Source organism: Stegostoma tigrinum, chromosome 49 (assembly GCF_030684315.1).
Source record: "Stegostoma tigrinum isolate sSteTig4 chromosome 49, sSteTig4.hap1, whole genome shotgun sequence".
Taxonomy (NCBI): Eukaryota; Metazoa; Chordata; class Chondrichthyes; order Orectolobiformes; family Stegostomatidae; genus Stegostoma; species Stegostoma tigrinum.
In genome coordinates, this window is record NC_081402.1 from 3,305,372 (window position 1) to 3,324,828 (window position 19,457).

The 19,457-nt window shown below is 51.9% G+C and overlaps 1 protein-coding gene across 13 annotated transcripts in view; it reads left to right on the forward strand.

Annotated features, from left to right (window-relative positions):
• The window catches only part of LOC125449948 (ras-related protein Rab-7a-like), a 47,256-nt gene extending 29,008 nt beyond the window's left edge, over window positions 1-18,248 (forward strand). For 6 of the 13 annotated variants that reach the window (XM_059643150.1, XM_059643159.1, XM_059643147.1 and 3 more), the window contains 5 exons: window positions 4,255-4,337; window positions 8,543-8,669; window positions 11,321-11,542; window positions 16,652-16,777; window positions 17,461-18,248. In XM_059643150.1, coding sequence (XP_059499133.1) covers window positions 4,255-4,337; window positions 8,543-8,669; window positions 11,321-11,542; window positions 16,652-16,777; window positions 17,461-17,553 — 651 coding nt within the window. In that variant the 3' untranslated portion in view covers window positions 17,554-18,248. The other 7 variants (XM_059643152.1, XM_059643157.1, XM_059643156.1 and 4 more) reach the window with 7 other exon arrangements.
• Window positions 18,249-19,457: the final 1,209 nt, after the last annotated feature.

The following is a 19,457-nucleotide window of genomic DNA, read 5'->3' on the forward strand; positions in this document are numbered from 1 at the left end:
CGTACTTAGGCGTGATGTCATCGCGCACGACCCCATCCGCCGAGGGCAACCACGCCCACTACCGCGCGGAAATGTCACCGCCCCCTTAAAGGGACAGTCCATGGAACGAAGGCAGACTGATGGGGCTTCCTGGAGGTGGCCTGTTGAACCTGCCCCATTCCCTCCGCTCTTCATGAGTGTATGTCGTGGAGGTCCCCAAGGTCATCATAACCCTGCCACCTAGGTATTCTAATCCCATTAGGGGCTGGACGGGGTTACAGGGATAGGGAGAAGGTGACAGGGGTGGGGAGGAGGTATACGGGACTGGAGGAGGTGAAAGAGATAGGGAGGGGATAGAGGGGACTGGAGGAGGGGATAGAGGGAGGGAGGGGATATAGGGGATTGGAGGAAGGGAAAGAGATAGGGAGGGGATATAGGGGACTGGAGGAGGTGAAAGAGGGAGGGAGAGGGGGAGGGGATATAGGGGACTAGAGGAGGGGAAAGCGATAGGGAGGGGATATAGCAGACTGGAGGAGGGGATATAGGGGACTGGAGGAGGGGAAAGCGATAGGGAGGGGATATAGCGGACTGGAGGAAGGGAAAGAGATACGGAGGAGGGGATATAGGGGACTGGAGGAGGGGAAAGAGATACGGAGGAGGGGATATAGGGGACTGGAGGAGGGGAAAGAGATACGGAGGAGGGGATATAGGGGACTGGAGGAGGGGAAAGAGATACGGAGGAGGGGATATTGGGGACTGGAGGAGGGGAAAGAGATACGGAGGAGGGGATATAGGGGACTGGAGGAGGGGAAAGAGATACGGAGGAGGGGATATAGGGGACTGGAGGAGGGGAAAGAGATACGGAGGAGGGGATATAGGGGACTGGAGGAGGGGAAAGAGATACGGAGGAGGGGATATAGGGGACTGGAGGAGGGGAAAGAGGGAGGGAGAGAGGGAGGGGATATAGGGGACTGGAGGAGGGGAAAGCGATAGGGAGGGGATATAGCGGACTGGAGGAGGGGAAAGAGATACGGAGGAGGGGATATAGGGGACTGGAGGAGGGGAAAGAGATACGGAGGAGGGGATATAGGGGACTGGAGGAGGGGAAAGAGGGAGGGAGAGAGGGAGGGGATATAGGGGACTGGAGGAGGGGAAAGAGATAGGAAGGGGATATAGCGCAGTGGAGGAGGGGAAAGAGATCGGGAGGAGGGGATATAGGGGACTGGAGGAGGGGAAAGAGGGAGGGAGAGAGGGAGGGGATATAGGGGACTGGAAGAGGGGAGGGAGATGGGGAGGGGATATAGGGGACTGGAGGAGGGGAAAGAGGGAGGGAGAGAGGGAGGGGATATAGGGGACTGGAGGAGGGGAGGGAGATGGGGAGGGGATATAGGGGTCTGGAGGAGGGGAGGGAGATGGGGAGGGGATATAGGGGTCTGGAGGAGGGGAGGGAGATGGGGAGGGGATATAGGGGTCTGGAGGAGGGGAGGGAGATGGGGAGGGGATATAGGGGACGGGAGGGGGCCGGAGAGTTTGGGATGCGGCGCGGTTTGCAGAGACACTGAGAGAAGGAGCCCGCACTGTGTTGGTTTAACTGGCCCTTTCCCAGTGAATGGGTTTGTCGCCGGTGCAGACCCAGTGACAGTCGCAGAGCGATCCCAGAAAGGAGGCACGTCTGTCGCTGTCTCCCCCGCCCCCATGAGGCCGGAGAACTTCAGAAACAGACCTGGGGAGTGTCGAACAAGAAGAAAACCTCCCTCCCAGAAGCTGGGAGCTGGTGAGCTCCAGCGGGGAACTGGATTTGACAAAACACGGAAGTGGCAATTACTTCCCTGAAAACTTTGGTTAACTTGAGAGTAAAGTTGGGGATTGAAAGGCGATAAATTTGCTTTGTACCTGCGACAGGGTGGGTAAGGTGTGAATATCCCTCTTCCCCCATTTGGTTTGTTTCATATGTCAAACAAAAGAAAAACTTTGTCAGATTCCCGACAATTGACAGGCCCCGGGGTTTTGCTTAGTCTTTCACTGTCTGTCTCTCAGCCCCGAGGTGAGAGGCCGGTTCTTGTCCATTTAGTTGAGTTTTGATTCGGAGAGAGATTGGGTAGCGGGGCAATGTTTACCTGCATTTTATAATTCACTGAGATTGGGTCCTGCCTGTGACAAGAGGATTGTACCCGCAGCTCAGTTTGTCTGATGCTGCAATTCAAACGTCCGCAGGGACGTGAATTTAACGCATTTTGCGCACATTTGCGCCACAAAGTGTTTACTTACAAATGTTTCTGTCTCCTACTAAATCAGTGTGTAATTACTGCGAGTGATGAGAATGCAATGAGGAGGCGATGTCAAGTAGTGTTGTCGCTAAGCGTTAACCCCACAGTCAGGTAACGTTCCCGGAACCCCAATTCGAATCCCACATTAAGAATAGATCTTGACCGTGGAAGCAGTGTAAAGACCCATCTGGTTCACCAATCTCCTTTAGAAAGGATTGTCAGTGCTAAGGGAGCGGGCACTGTCGGAGGGTCAGCGCTGAGGGAGCGCCGCACTGTCGGAGGGTCAGTGCTGAGGGAGTGGGCACTGTCGGAGGGTCAGTGCTGAGGGAGCGGGCACTGTCAGAGGGTCAGTGCTTAGGGAGCGGGCACTGTCAGAGGGTCAGTGCTGAGGGAGCGGGCACTGTCGGAGGGTCAGTGCTAAGGGAGCGGGCACTGTCGGAGGGTCAGCGCTGAGGGAGCGGGCACTGTCGGAGGGTCAGTGCTGAGGGAGCGGGCACTGTCGGAGGGTCAGTGCTGAGGGAGCGGGCACTGTCGGAGGGTCAGTGCTGAGGGAGCGGGCACTGTCGGAGGGTCAGCGCTGAGGGAGCGCCGCACTGTCGGAGGGTCAGTGCTGAGGGAGCGGGCACTGTCGGAGGGTCAGTGCTGAGGGAGCGGGCACTGTCGGAGGGTCAGTGCTGAGGGAGCGGGCGCTGTTGGAGGGTCAGCGCTGAGGGAGCGGGCGCTGTCGGAGGGTCAGCGCTGAGGGAGCGCCGCACTGTCGGAGGGTCAGTGCTGAGGGAGTGGGCACTGTCAGAGGGTCAGTGCTTAGGGAGCGGGCGCTGTCAGAGGGTCAGCGCTGAGAGAGCGCCGCACTGTCGGAGGGTCAGTGCTGAGGGAGCGGGCACTGTCAGAGGGTCAGTGCTGAGGGAGTGCTGCACTGTCAGAGGGTCAGTGCTGAGGGAGCGGGCGCTGTCAGAGGGTCAGCGCTGAGAGAGCGCCGCACTGTCGGAGGGTCAGTGCTGAGGGAGCAGGCACTGTCAGAGGGTCAGTGCTGAGGGAGTGCTGCACTGTCAGAGGGTCAGTGCTGAGGGAGCGGGCGCTGTCAGAGGGTCAGCGCTGAGAGAGCGCCGCACTGTCAGAGGGTCAGTGCTGAGGAAGTGGGCGCTGTCAGAGGGTCAGCGCTGATGAAGCGGGCGCTGTCGGAGGGTCAGTGCTGAGGAAGTGGGCGCTGTCAGAGGGTCAGCGCTGATGAAGCGGGCACAGTCGGAGGGTCAGTGCTGAGGGAGCGGGCACTGTCAGAGGGTCAGTGCTGAGGAAGTGGGCGCTGTCGGAGGGTCAGTGCTGAGGGAGTGGACACTGTCAGTGGGTCAGCGCTGAGGGAGCGGGCACTGTTGGAGGGTCAGCACTGAGGGAGCGGGCACTGTTGGAGGGTCAGCACTGAGGGAGGGGGCACTGTTGGAGGGTCATCTTATAAGGGTGAAGCCCACTTCAGGAAAGTTGTCTGCCATGAAGGGGGTTTGTGACACTTTGAGTTTGAGAAAATCTCTGGATAAGTAGATCCTTGTTGCCTTCCTGGAACATTCTGATTTTTTTCCAAATGAAAATGCCTATATACGGCAGTCCCAATTTCCACGTGGATACCTTAAATGAGTAAAACCCATTTTATTTTCTCTGTGTTCTTTTGTGGGATGTGGGTGTTGTGGGTCAGAACAATATTTGTTGCCTGTTGCTAATCAACGTGAGGCTGGAGTCATGTGTAGGCCCAGATGGGGTGAGGGTGGCACATTTCCCTGCCTCCATCGACTTTTGTGAACCTGATGGATTTGTACATGAATTGACATTCTTTGTCATGGTTCGGACTAGCTCTCAGTTCCTGGTTTTATGAATTGAATTTAAATTCTCCCGGGGCCATGGTGGGATTTGAATCCGTGTCTCCCTGCAGCATGACTGTCGTGACTTTACCATTTTATCCCATTGAACAAACCAGTCCTGTTATTCCTGGTAACATGTGCCCCATTCTCTGTTTCAGAACCCTGCCGTCTCCCCACTGGATATTGCTGAATCAATGACGAAGCCTGTTCACCTGAAGGTTGTCCTTCTGGGCGATTCTGGGTAGGATGAACCAAATAGACTGCTTCCGCACTGTAGCGGTTCTTTGATTACTGTCCTGTAGGGTGGGGGGGTCCCCTTTTATTTGTGACCCCTTCCTCCCCCACCCTGTCACTACACCTGCACAGACTGGGAGTCACCAACACCCTGTATCTTGGGTGATCATCTGCCAGCTATTTGCTGAGCAGTCCCAGTTGCATGAGTAACTCCCCTGAACAAACCATTTAAGACAATCGGTCAAACCCCTTTTTGGAATTAACCAGGAGTCTGAGCAACCTGTAGGCCTATCCCTGGCAATGCTGCATGCAATTACAAAGGTCTTGCTTCTCATGAAATTTAAATTCTTAAGCATGTCCTGATGATGTCTGTGTTTACAGCAAGGTTCTTGTGTGTTACAAAGTGATTATTTAGTGTGTGCTACTTTTATTCAGTAACATGCCATGTGTTATAACAGGTTAGTGTAGCACCCTTACCATACTTCTGGGCCCCTAATTGATTATAGGAGTGTGGATTGAGCCCCAAGCCACACACACGAGATTTCAGGGAAAAGTGACCAAAACCTCAGCCAGGTTTGTCTTCAAGGATCATCATAAAGTTGCGGACAAGAGAAAGGAAGAGTCAGGGAGCTTTAGGGAAGCCTAAAAGCCCTCCGGTTCTTCCTGTCCCCCAGGCCTGACCAGTTCCCCTCCGTTGACACCCTCATCCGCCTAGTTGAACTCAACCTCACCCTCAACAACTTCTCTTTTGATTTCTCCCACTTCCTACAGACAAAGTGGGTGGCCATGGGTACCCACATGGGCCCAAGCTATGCCTGCCTCTTTTTAGGTTATGTGGAACAATCCCCCTGCCGTACCTACACAGGCCCTAAACCCCACCTTTGCCTCCGTTACATGGATGACTGTATTGGCTCCGCCTCGTGCTCCCACGAGGAGCTCGAACAGTTCATCCACTTCACCAACACCTTCCACCACAACCTCAAGTTCACCTGGACCTCTCTGATACCTCTTTCTCCTTCCTGGACCTCTCTGTCACCGTCTCTGGTAACCTTGAAACTGATATCTATTTCAAGCCCACCGACTCACACAGCTACCTAGAATACGCCTCCTCTCACCCACCTTCCTGCAAAAATGTGATCCCCTATTCCCAATTCCTTCGCCTCCGCTGCATCTGCTCCCAAGATGAGGCGTTCCACTCCCGGACATCCCAGATGTCCTCATTTTTCAAGGACCGTAATTCCCCCCAGCGCCATCCCATTGGTCGAAACTGCCCTCAACTGCATCTCTTCTGTTTCCTGCACCTCAGCTCTCAGACCCACTCTCCACAATAAAAACAAAGACACAATCTCCCATGTCCTCACGTATCACCCATTAACCCCTGGATTCAACGCATCATTCTCTGCCACTTCGGCCACCTGCAATCTGACCCCACTAAGAAGGGTATACTTCCCTCCCTACCCTTATCTGCCTTCTGGAGGAACCACTCTCTTCACGACTTGCTCATCCACCCCATACTCCCCAGCAGCCCCACCACCCCCAGCATCTTTTCCTGCAACCACAGGAGGTGCTACACCTGCCGTTACACCTCACCCTTCACCTCTATCCGAGGCTCCAAGAAAACCTTCCACATTCACCTGCACATCATCAACGTGGTCTATTGTGTCTGCTGTTGCCAATGTGGCCTCCTCTACATTGGCGAGACCAAGCGGAGGCTCGGAGACCGTTTTGTGGAACACCCACACTCCGTTCGCAATAAAGACAACACTTCCCAGTTGTGAACCACTTCAACTCCCCCTCCCACTCCCTGGGCGACATGTCCATCCTAGGCCTCCTCCAGTGCAACAACGATGCCACCCAAAAACTGGAAGAACAGCACCTCATATTCTGCTGGATAGCCTATAACCCAATGTACTTCATTAGTTTCAAAATCTCCTCACCCTCTGACCTGATCCCAAACCATTACCCCCCCTCTCATCCCCGCCTCCTTCATCTATCCATCTTCCCTCCCACCTGTCCACTCCTCCCTCCTCACTGACCAACCCCCATTCCAATTTCATACCTACACTCACCTTTATAGCTTCATCCGTGTCTCCTTGACCTGTCCGTCTTCTCTCCCATGTATCTGCTCCACAATCCACCTTCTATCACCGCGCCCCCTCCCCATTTATTTCAGAGCCCTGTCTGTTACCCCCCTCTAGCCCCTTCCCCTTTTCTGAAGAAGGGTCTAGACCCAAAATGTCAGCTTCCTGCTCGCCCTGCTGTGTTCATCCAGCTCCACACCTTGTTATCTCAGATTCCAGCATCGGCAGTTCCTGCTGTCCCCAGGTTTAGGGAGGGCTGTATTCCAAATTTGATGTGGAGGTGCCAATGTTGGACTGGGGTGGACAAGGTCAGAAATCACTCAACAGCAGGTTATAGTCCAACAGGTTTATTCAAAAACACAAGCTTTCCAAGCACTGCACCTTCTTCAGATGTTAGTGAGAGAGGCAATATCAGACACAGAATTTATCAGTACAAGATCAAAGGCTCACACCACTGATGAGGATGTATTAAATAACCCTAAGATGCTGTTAAATCTTTAATCAGTTTGAGGGTTTTAATTGATCAGTATGTGTATGTAAATCCCTGAGTTTGTTTTAAGTTACAGTCCTGAGAGAACTAAAGGTTTTACCATTGTAAAGAAGAGACGGGACTTTAGGTCAGACAATAACGTTAGGTGTGAGACCCAGTTCTGAGGAAGGGCCACTGGACCCGAAATGTTAACTCTGTTTTCTCCTCCACAGATGCTGCCAGACCTGCTGAGCTTTTCCAGCAACTTTGTTTTTGTCCGATGTATAGACCTTGTTTAGAATCTGTTTGTGTTTCGGTTTGGAGTCAGACTGGTTTTATTTTTAAAGTAGGAATTTGTAGAACATCACATTGACTGACTGTCTGTACATTGTGTGCTTTTTGAACAAAATATATCTGCAAATACAAATTGACCCCATACACACACTCACCTCTTCCGCCCCTGCCACGTGCGCGCACACGCACCCTGTCTGACTTCAAACCAAAACACAAACAGATTCTAAACAAGGTCTATACATCGGACAAAAACAAAGTTGCTGGAAAAGCACAGCAGGTCTGGCAGCATCTGTGGAGGAGTAAACAGAGTTAACATTTCGGGTCCAGTGGCCCTTCCTCAGAACTGGGTCTCACACCTAACGTTATTGTCTGACCTAAAGTCCCGTCTCTTCTTTACAATGGTAAAACCTTTAGTTCTCTCAGGACTGTAACTTAAAACAAACTCAGGGATTTACATACACATATTGATCAATTAAAACCCTCAAACTGATTAAAGATTTAACAGCATCTTAGGGTTGTTTAATACATCCTCGTCAGTGGCGTGGGCCTTTGATCTTGTACTGATAAATTCTGTGTCTGATATTGCCTCTCTCACTAACATCTGAAGGGCTGAGGCTCCAAAAGTTTGTTCTCAAATAAACCCGTTGGACTATAATACCTGCTTTCATGCGATTTCTGACTGTATTCTACATAGGGAGGGTGTAGGAGCTGGAGGGGGTGACAGAGATAGGGTGGGGGGCACGAAAGGGGCTGGTGGAGGTGATAGGGCAGGGGTGTCGGGGCTGGAGGAGGCGACAGGGAGGGATGTAGGCGGCTGGAGGGGGTGACAGAGTCAGGGAGGGAGTGTAAGGGGCTGGAAAAAAATGGATGAGGAGAGTGTCGCCAGCGAACATGGGGTGACTGGTGATTGGGACTCTAATGTCAGGACTGGACACAATCCTCCAGGCAGAGGCTGAATCCTTTTCCCCCCAGCATTGTGGAGTCCAAAACTAGAGGGCATAGGCTTAAGGTGTGAGGCGAAAGATTTAAAAGGGACCTGAGGGGCAGCGGTTTCACGCAGAGGATGGTGTGTGTATGGAATGACCTGCCAGAGAATGTGGTCGACGCAGGTACAGTTGCAACATTTAAAAGAAGTTTGGACAGGTACCTGTATCGGAAAGGTTTAGAAGGAAATGGGACACGTTTGGTTTGGGAAACCTGTACGACATGGACGAGTTGGTCCGAAGGCTCGGTTTCCATACTGTTGTAACATCCGCAGGCTGTGGCAGGAAATGACGAGCCAGCACAGATAATTGGGCCAAATGGCCTCTCGCTGTGCTGTGGTACTTCTCTGATGCAGTCGGTGACCCTGTCCTTGGCCTGTTTCAGGGTGGGGAAATCATCCCTCATGAACCAATACGTGAACAAGCATTACACCAATCAGTACAAGGCGACTATTGGAGCGGATTTCCTCAACCGTAACATCACTGTCGACGGCAAAAATGTGTGTTTGCAGGTTCGTAACAGCAAGAGACACTTACCGCCCCCCACCCCATCTGTCCCTGACCCCCACCACAGCCACAGCTCAGGCACAACTGCCAATGGGAGAGCCACAGGATCCAGGGGTTGCTGGAAAAGCTCCCCAGGTCTGGCAGCATCGTCCTCAAAACTCAGGCACCGGACCCGAAACATCAATGCGGAGTTTTTTTTCTTCGCTGATACTGCCAGACCTGCTGAGCTTTTCCAGCAACTTCTGTTTTTGTTCCTGATTTGCGGCATCCGCAGTTCTCTTGGTTCTTTTATAAACAGGACTCAGGGGTTGCTTGAGAGGCAGGAACTGAAGGAGCAGAGAGATCTCAGTGGTGGGGGAGGGGGGGGCACGGTGGTCAGAGGAGATGACAGAGATAAGGTTGGTTGTAGGGGCTGGAGGGGGTGCAGGGATTGGAGGAGGTGACAGAGATAGGGAGGGGGTATAGGGGCTGGAGGAGGTGACAGAGATAGGGAGGGGGCGTAGGGGGCTGGAGGAGGTGACAGAGATAGGGAAGAGGTGTAGGGGCCTGGAGGGGGTGCAGGGATTGGAGGAGGTGACAGAGATAGGGATGGGGTGTAGGGGGCTGGAGGAGGTGACAGAGATAGGGAAGAGGTGTAGGGGGCTGGAGGAGGTGACAGAGACAGGGAGGGGTGTAGAAGGTGACAGAGATAGGGATGGGATGTAGGGGTGGATGAGGTGACAGACAGGGAGGGGTGTAGGGGGTGACAGAGACAGGGAGGGGTGTAGGGGGCTGGAGGAAGTGACAGAGATAGGGAGGGTGTGTTGGGGGCTGGAGGAGGTGACAGAGACAAGGAGGGGATGTAGGGGGCTGGAGGAGGTGACAGAGGTAGGGAGGGGTGTAGGGGGTGGAGGAGGTGACAGATAGGGAGGGGTGTAGGGGGTGACAGACAGGGAGGGGGTGTAGGGATTGGAGGAGGTGACAGAGATAGGGAGGGGGTGTAGGGATTGGAGGAGGTGACAGAGACAGGGAGGGGTGTAGGGGCTGGAGGAGGTGACAGAGATAGGGAGGGGGTGTAGGGGGCTGGAGGAGGTGACAGAGATAGGGAGGGGGCTGGAGGAGGTGACAGAGATAGGGAGGGGGTGTAGGGGCCTGGAGGGGGTGCAGGGATTGGAGGAGGTGACAGAGATAGGGATGGGGTGTAGGGGGCTGGAGGAGGTGACAGAGATAGGGAAGAGGTGTAGGGGGCTGGAGGAGGTGACAGACAGGGACGGGTGTAGGCGGCTAGAGGAGGTGACAGAGATAGGGAAGAGGTGTAGGGGGCTGGAGGAGGTGACAGAGATAGGGAAGAGGTGTAGGGGGCTGGAGGAGGTGACAGATAGGGAGCGGGTGTAGGGGGCTGGAGGAGGTGACAGACAGGGAGGGGTGTAGGTGGCTGGAGGAGGTGACAGAGGTAGGGAGGGGTATAGGGGGTGACTGAGGTAGGGAGGGGTGTAGGGGGCTGGAGGAGGTGACAGAGACAGGGAGGGGTGTAGAAGGTGACAGAGATAGGGATGGGATGTAGGGGTGGATGAGGTGACAGACAGGGAGGGGTGTAGGGGGTGACAGAGACAGGGAGGGGTGTAGGGGGCTGGAGGAGGTGACAGAGATAGGGAGGGTGTGTTGGGGGCTGGAGGAGGTGACAGAGGTAGGGAGGGGTGTAGGGGGTGGAGGAGGTGACAGATAGGGAGGGGTGTAGGGGGTGACAGACAGGGAGGGGATGTAGGGTGCAGGAGGAGGTGACAGAGATAGGGAGGGGTGTAGGGGGCAGGAGGAGGTGACAGAGATAGGGAGGGGCGTGTTGGGGGCTGGAGGAGGTGACAGAGATAGGGAGGGGCGTGTTGGGGGCTGGAGGAGGTGACAGAGATAGGGAGGGGTGTAGGGGGTGACAGATAGGGAGGGGGTGCAGGAAGATGGAGGGGCTGACAGAGATAGGGAGGGGGTGCAGGAAGATGGAGGGGGTGACAGAGATAGGGAGGGTGTGTAGGGGCTGGAGGAGGTGACAGAGATAGGGAGGGGGTGTAGGGGGCTGGAGGAGGTGACAGAGATAGGGAGGGGGTGTAGGGGGCTGGAGGAGGTGACAGAGATAGGGAGGGATGTGGGGGGTGACAGATAGGGAGCGGTTGTTGGGGTCTGGAGGTGGTGACAGAGATAGGGAGGGGTGTAGGGGGTGACAGAGATAGGGAGGGGGTGCAGGAAGATGGAGGGGGTGACAGAGATAGGGAGGGGGTGCAGGAAGATGGAGGGGGTGACAGAGATAGGGAGGGTGTGTAGGGGCTGGAGGAGGTGACAGAGATAGGGAGGGTGTGTAGGGGCTGGAGGAGGTGACAGAGATAGGGAGGGTGTGTAGGGGCTGGAGGAGGTGACAGAGATAGGGAGGGGGTGGAGGTTTTTCCCCAGAGAATGTATAGAACTGATGACTTGATCCAATGGGGAGAATGTGGAATTGGCTCCTATGTATCCAAGTGTTTTGGGGCATATGTGGGGTGACCGCAAAGGGGTGAAGGGACAATGTTATGGGTGGGGTTATGTACCAGTGGGTGGGAAGAGGCTTATATGAAGCAGCAATAGCAGACGGAGTGGTGAATGGGACTCCCAGCAGGGTTTGTGTGATCAATGTTTACCCTTCTTTCCCCAGCTCTGGGACACAGCTGGCACTGAGCGTTTCCATTCGCTGGGCTCGATCTTGTATAGGGCTGCGGATTGCTGTGTATTGGTGTTTGATGTGACCTCAGAGGCCTCCTTCAAAGCACTGGATAGCTGGAGAAAGGAGTTCCTGCTCCAGGCTGACCCCAGTGACCCAGACAACTTTCCATTCCTCGTCATTGGGAACAAGGCCGACCTGAGCAGCAGCAGAGAGGTAAGCTTCTCAGAAAATATCCCCTCCCTCTGCACGTCGGCACTGAACCACGGCATCCACATTTCCCTCACACACACACACACACACACACACACACACACACACCCCCTCCCCAAATACTGGGTGGCTTGTCAGCACATGAGCCTCCTGCTGCAAGCCAGCAGCTATTGAACTGTAGACAAGAAACCTGCAGATGATGGAATCCAAGGTAGACAAACAGGAGGCTGGAAGAACACAGCAAGCCAAGCATCTTCTGGAGGAAAGGAGCAGTTAACGTTTTGGGTATTACCCCTTCTTCAGGGCTGCATGTGAGGGTAGGAGGAAGCTGGTGGTGTTGGGTAAGACCTGATTGGTCGTTGGGTGGGATGAATCCGGTTGATGGCTGGAAGGGAGGAGGTGAAGCTGAAGGGAAAGCAGGGGGATGGATGGGAAGGTTATTTGAAATCGGAGAACTCAATGTTGAGTCCTTTGGGCTGCAGGGTACGCAGGCAGAAGATAAGACGTTCTTCAAATTTGCATTCAGAATCATCGCAAAACTGGAGGAGGCCAGAGGACAGACATGTCGGAGGGAGGAGTGCTTGGTGAAACAGTCACCTTGTCTACATTTGGTCTCCCTGACCTAGAGAAGACTGCATCGGGAGCACCGGATGCAATAGACTAGGTTGGAAGAGATGCAGGTGAAGCTCTGTCTCACTTGGAAGGGCTGGTTAGACCCCTGGTTAGAGGTGGCGTATGGGCAGGTGTTGCATTTTTTATGGTTACAGGGTAAGGTATCAGGCAGGGTGGAGTGGTTGGTGGGAGTATGTGTGATCAAAGGAGCAGTGAAGGGAATGGTCCTGGTGGAGGGTAGAGGGAGGTGAGGAGTGGAAGATGTTCAAGGTGGTAGGGTCTATGATACTGCACAAAAGAACCTAATCTCGGATCTCTTGGCACTCCGTTGCTGATGAAGGTTGTATTTAGCAGATCCAGTGGTGGTTAGTGAGGCTTGTCCTTGACCAGTAGATTCTCTCTCAGCGCAGGAGCAGAGCCAGTGAAAGCGAAGAATTTCTCTTTTTGCATTTCCTAGCTTCTATCCTTGTATTGCAGTCTGCTGGAAAAAGCCAGCAATGGGTACAACATTCCCTCACTTCGTCTAGTTGGTGCTCCTGAGGCCAGATTTTGCTCAGAAGGGAAATAAAAGTCAAGTTAAACACACTGCACTCCAAGCAGAATAACTCAAGAAACAAAGCAGGGAAGGTTTGTGAAGAAAGCCTTGCAGAAGAGTCTTTGAAACAACTAACACAGTATCAGAAAAGGTTCGGTATGGCTTCCTCATGTGTACATGCACAGTAGAAAATTCCTTTACAAATGCAACCCACAGTTCCTCAACTAGTACAGGTACTCGGTAAAAGATTTTAAGTTTATAAATTGTACTAGAGCAGACACTGTTTGAAGTTGATCTGTGATGGCGAGATATAGAACGTACAGCTACGCAGGAATGCTGTGCTGAACGTAACGCCAAATTAAACTACTCAGATATAAGAACTGCCGATGCTGAAGTCAGGGATAAGTGTGAAGCTGGAGGAACACAGCAGGCCAGGCAGCATCAGAGGAGCAGGAAAGTTGACATTTCTGGGTCAGGACCTTTCTTCAGAAATGGGGGAGGGGGGGTGGAGAAGAGCTCAGAAATAAATAGAGAGGGGAGGGTTGGGCTGGGGAAGGTAGCTGGGATGGTGATAGGTGAATGCAGGTAGGGAGCGATGGGGATAGGGTCAGTGAGGTGGGAGAGAAGATGGACAGGTTGTGTCAGGTCAACGAGGTGGGAATGAGAGTGAGGATTGGTCACGGGACGAGGACAGGGGTGGGGAGATTTTGAAACTGATAAAATCTGCATTTAAGCCATCGGGCTGCAGGCTCCTGAGATGGAATATGAGGTGCTGCTCCTCCAGTTTCTGGGTGGCGGCGGCCCAGGATGGGCGTGTTGTCTGGGGAGTGGGAGGGGGAGTTGAAACCGGAACTGGAAGATGTCGTTGTTTGTGAACAGAGCATAGGTACTCTACAAAGCGGTCTCTGAGCCTCTGCTTGGGCTTACCAATGTAGGGGCGGACACATTGGGAGCAGCACATGCAGTAGACCACATTGCTGGATGTGCAGGTGAACCTGTCTAATGTGGATGGTTTGTTTTGTGCCTTAAATGGAGGTGAGTGGGGCAGGGTCCTCTTAACTGAACTTGTCCTCACCTTTAACAACTTCTCCTTTAACTCCTCCCACTTCTTACAGACTGACGGGGTGGCCATGGGAGCCCACATGGCCCCAAGCTATGCTTGCCTCTTCAGAGAATACTTGGAACAGTTCCTCTTTTGCTGCTACACATTGGCCCTAGCCCCCCACCTCTTCCTTTACTAATGATGACGACTATATGGGCACAGCCACGTGCTCCTACAGGGAACTTGAACAGTTCATCAACTTTACTAATATCTTTTACCCCAACCTGAAATTCACCTGGACCATCTCCATTACCTCCCTCTCCTTCCTGCATCTCTGGTGACCAAGTCAAAACAAACATCTATTTCAAATGCACCAATTCCCACAGCTACCTGGACTACACCTCATCTCATCCATCTTCCTGCAAGAATGCAATCCCCTACTCCCAATTTCTCCACCACTGCCCCCAAGATGGGGCGTTCCACTCCTGAAAATCTCAAATGTCCTCTTATTTTCAAAGACCACAACATGCCCCTCCTCTTTGGGGATTGAAAATAGTCCCAACCGCATCTCTTGCATTTCCTGCGCCTCTGCCCTCACAAAAACAAAGACAGAATTCCCCTTGTGCTTACATAACACCCCACCAACCTCTGTATCCAACTTATCCACATCAGGGGCATTTAAACAGCCCTTCGCTAAGCATATGGATGGTGATGGGATAGTGTAGGGGGAGGGGCTTAGATTAGTTCACAGGTCGGTGCAACATCGAAGACTGAAGGGCCTGTTCTGCGCTGTGTTGTTCTATGTATCATTCTCTGCCATTTACAATCTGACTCCACAGCCAAAGATACATTTCCCTGCCCACCCCTATCTGTTTTCCGTAGGGACTGCTCTCTCTGCGTGGCCCTCGTTCACTCCACACGAGCCCCACCACCTTTCCCTGCAACCGCAGGAAGTGCTACACCTGTCCCTGTACCACCCTGCTCCCCTCAACTCCATTCAAGGCACCAAACAAACCTTCCACATTAGACAGAAGTTCACCTGCACATCTGGCAGTGTGGTCTATTGCATCCACTGTGGCCTCCCCTGCATCAGTGAGACCAAGCGAAGGCTTGGAGATCATTTTGTAGAGCACCTGCACTCTGTTCACGACAAGCGACAACATATTCATAGAACATTACAGCACACACAGGACCTTCAGCCCTCGATGTTGTGCCGACCTGTCATACCAATCTCAAGCCCATCTAACCTACACTATTCCATCTACGTCCATATGCTTGTCCAATGACGACTTAAATGTACCTAAAGTTGGCGAATTTACTACCGTTGCAGGCAAAGCGTTCCATTCCCTTACTACTCTCTGAGTAAAGAAACTACCTCTGACATCTGTCCTATATCTTTCACCCCTCAATTTAAAGCTATGCCCCCTCGTGCTCGCCGTCACCATCCTAGGAAAAAGGCTCTCCCTATCCACCCTATCTAACACTCTGATTATGTTATATGTTTCAATAATGTCACCTCTCAACCTTCTCTCTAATGAAAACAGCCTCAGGTCCCTCAGCCTTTCCTCGTAAGACCTTCCCTCCATACCAGGCAACATCCTAGTAAATCTCCTCTGCACCCTTTCCAAAGCTACCACATCCTTCTTTATAATGCGGTGACCAGAACTGTACACAATACTCCAAGTGCGACCGCACCAGAGTTCTGTACAGCTTCACCAAAACCTCTTGGTTCCGGAACTTGATCCCTCTATTAATAAAAGCTAAAACACTGTATGCCTTATTAACAGCCCTGTCAACCTGGGTGGCAACTTTCAAGGATCTGTGTACATGGACACCGAGATCTCTCTGCTCATCTACACTGCTGAGAATCTTACCATTAGCCCAGTACTTTGCCTTCCGGTTACTCCTACCGAAGTGCATCACCTCACACTTGTCTGCATGAAACTCCATTTGCCACCTCTCAGCCCAGCTCTGCAGCTTATCTATGTCTCTTTGCAACCTACAGCATCCTTTGTCACTATCCACAACTCCACCGACCTTGGTGTCGTCTGCAAATTTACTAACCCATCCTTCTACGCCCTCATCCAGGTCATTTATAAAAATGACAAACAGCAGTGGACCCAACACCGACCCTTGCGGTACACCACTCACAAACTATTTTCAGTCGCAAACTATTTCAACTCCCCCTCCCACTCTCTGGGTGACAGGTCCATCCTGGGCCTCCTCCAGTGTCTCAATGATGCCACCGGAGGAGCAGCATCTCACTTGCCTCCTGAGTAGCCTACAGCCCAATGGCCTAAATGTGAATTTTACCAGTTTCAAAATCTCCCTAACCCCATCCTATGACCAACCCTCCCTCCCATCTCCACCTCATTGACCTACACTACCCATCCATCTTCTCTCCCACCTCACTGACCAAACCCCACCTGCACTCAATCACCATCCCACCTACCTTCCCCAGTCCAATCCTCCCCTCTCCCCCATTTCTGAAGGGTTCAAACTGAAATGTCAACTTTCCTGCTCCATTCCTCCAGCTCCACACTGCTATCACCAAATCAAACTAATCCCTTCTGCCTTCCTGTGGCCCATTATCCTCTATCCTTGCATATTCATGTGATTGTCTAAAAGCCCCGATTATATCTACCTCAAACACCAACCCTGGGAGCACGTTCCAGATACCTAACACTGTTTATGAACATTCCCCCTCCCATCTTGAATGTATGCCCCCAAAAAGGTGTAGTAGATATCCCCTCGTTTCTCCCTCCATCCTTTGGCTCTCCCTTTCTACTCCATTGCCTCTTACTTCCCCCTCCCACCCCTTTCTGGTCCTCAGTAAAATCAGGGTCTGAGAGCGCGGTTGGGAAGGGAGTGTTGGATTCTCTGGGAACTAGGATCTATTCCTCCTGCCACTGTCACTCCACAGGTTGTCTCAAAACAGGCAGAGAAATGGTGCGGTGCACACCGTCTAAAGTACATCGAGACCAGTGCCAAGGAAGCACGGAACGTGGAGGCGGCATTTCAAGATGGCGTACGACTCGCTTTGAAGCGGGTAAGGTCCCATTGTGTGTGAAAAGATTTCCCGAGCCTGGGGGTTGGGTAGACAAGGTAGTGCAGTAGTATCTTAGTCAGAAGTACCATAGTTCTGGGTGCCTGCTGCCAAATGCCAATGCACTGAACACCACCCCTCTCAAAACATATATGGTGTGACACCTTCAGACGTCACTGCCTGTCAGACACCAGGAGGGGTCAGTTGAGGTGGAGTGTGACAGAAATTGAGGAAGATATTTCCAACATGCAAGAAGAAATCGAAGAGACCAACCAGTATCCTTGGTTAACCAGACACAATGTCCTGGTTAAGGGAACGACTTAAAATTGTGTAGAGATGTGGAGTCAGAGGATTAGTTTTATCAGAAACAGGAACGAATAACAAAGTTTGGGGTGGAGTGCAGAATTTGAGTAGGAGAGAAAGCAAGTCAAAAATACAAAAGCAGATAGCAAGAGATTCTTCAAACACTGAGGACGACTTGGAGAATCAAACATGGAAAATAGAAAAACCAGGCATCATGTTGAAGTATTTAAAATTGGAGATTGTGGATAAACACACAAGAGAGAGTGAGATGGAAGAATATGGGATAGGCTGGGTGGGCTTGCAGAGTTGTGTGCTAACACTAGCATGGAATAAATGGGCCAAATAGATGGTGTGGTATGGTTCACTGTCTGATTCTTCCACAGCTGAGAAGTGAGGACCAGATTGCAGACCAATTTGACCATGTTCAGCTGACACCAGAGGAAGACAGACAGCGGAACTCCTGTGCTTGCGGCTGAACACGAGGCAGCTTTGCTTCTAACACCTATCTGCCATCTCTGGTGGCTGATGTGCTGACCCAGCTGCCCTCGCTTGCCTCCCACTTACTGTCTCCACCTTGCCCCAGGCTCCCGTCCTCTCTATCAGTCTTTCCTCCTTCACAGGCAAAACCCTATCACCCCTTCCAATGACAGCTTGCTGTGTCCCTCAGCCATCCCGTATCATTCCAGGAACATCCCCCAGCAAAGGAAGGACCAGACTATTCACTGCACTTTCATGTTAGCCGCTGGGATCTGCTCATTCATTTTGTGAAGAATTTAAATTAATTGCGAACAAAGATGAACTAGAACACAGAACACTAAAGTTGGACTAGAACAAAAACAGAAGTTGCTGGAAAAGTTTAGCAGGACTGGCAGCAACTGTGAAGAAAAATTCAAGGTTAACATCTAAACGTTCTGAGGAAGGGACACCAGACCCGAAACATTAACTCCAATTTCTCTTCACAGAAACTACCAGACCTGCTGAGCTTCTCCAACAACTGCTGTTTTTGTTCTCGACTTACAGCAACTGCAGTTCTTTTGGTGTTTACTAAAGCAGGACTGTCAGTGCAGAGATCTGAGAGATGTTCTGGGGACCCAGGTTTGAATCCTGCCACGACAGATGCTGGAAACTGAATTCAATAATAATAAAAAAATCTGAATTGAGTCTGACAATCGCAGTGAATCCATTGTCAATTGTTGGGAAAAACCCATCTGGTTCACTAATGTCCTTTAGAGAAGGAAACTGACTCCAGATGCAGCAATGTAGTTGCTGTAGGGCAGTTCGGGATTGGGTAATAAATGTTGCCTTATTCAGTGACACCCGCATCCTGTGAATGAGTAAAGAAACCCGTGGTGACTTCACACTTTTCTCTTGCTCATTCCCTGGTGGTGGGACTCGCTCAATTCTAAACAAATGTTCTTTCATTGGAAAGCAGGCCATTCAGCCCCTGTAGCTTGTCCCATAGAGTGAAACTCTCTCCTGTGTATGCTGCTGAAACTTGCTCCAGCCTGGGCCAAGCTCCTAAAGCTTGGTGAGTGTTATGATATGGGATGATCCTGGAGAAAGCTTTCACTCAGGGCACATCCAAAGTACCTTGCAGCCTCTAGTCTGCTTGTGGTAGCAACTGTATTGGAGAGAAAGTGCAGCAGCCAATTTGCACAAAGGAAGCTCCCCATGAGTGTATCTGGCTCAGAAAACTGGCTAACTCCTCTGCTCTTCCAGAAATGTGGGATCTTTCTGTCAACTGAGAGGCACACAGAGCCTTACTGCACGGTTTCTTCTGGAAAACTCCCGACAATGCAGCGCACCCTCAGCGCCGACCTCCCTGACACCGCGGTGCTCCCGCGGCACTAACCTTGACAAGTTTACTCTTGCTACCCCGATCTGGGAAGAGGGATTGGGCCCACACGTCTGCGCCGAACAAATGGACTGGGAAATTAACAGAGTGGAAGGGGTAACTCTCAACCTCTTGGGAGGAGTTAAGGTGATACATTTACTGAGGAAAGGGAAAGGGATGGGGGTTTGGGAGATGAAGTATTTTTAAGGCGGGTGGGTGGTGGTTTGGGACAAAAGGTCTGCAGTGGAGTGAACCCTCTCAATGGTTTCAGAGAAATCTCCAAGAACAGAATATGCCCTGAGCTCCGCACATGCTGTCCTGAAGTGGGCAGGTATGTCTCTCTCTCTGTCACAGGTTAGAGGCATCAAACCCAGACAGTGCTTCGCAACAGCTCTGGGATGGAGTGAGACTTCAGAGCCAGGAGGACAGCATGAGGAGGGAGGATCCATTGCACTGAATGAATTGCGAACCACACATGCTTTCAGTAAATTTAACAGGACATTAAAAAAAATCATTTGCTAATGATCTAATAGCGTCAAGTTGCAC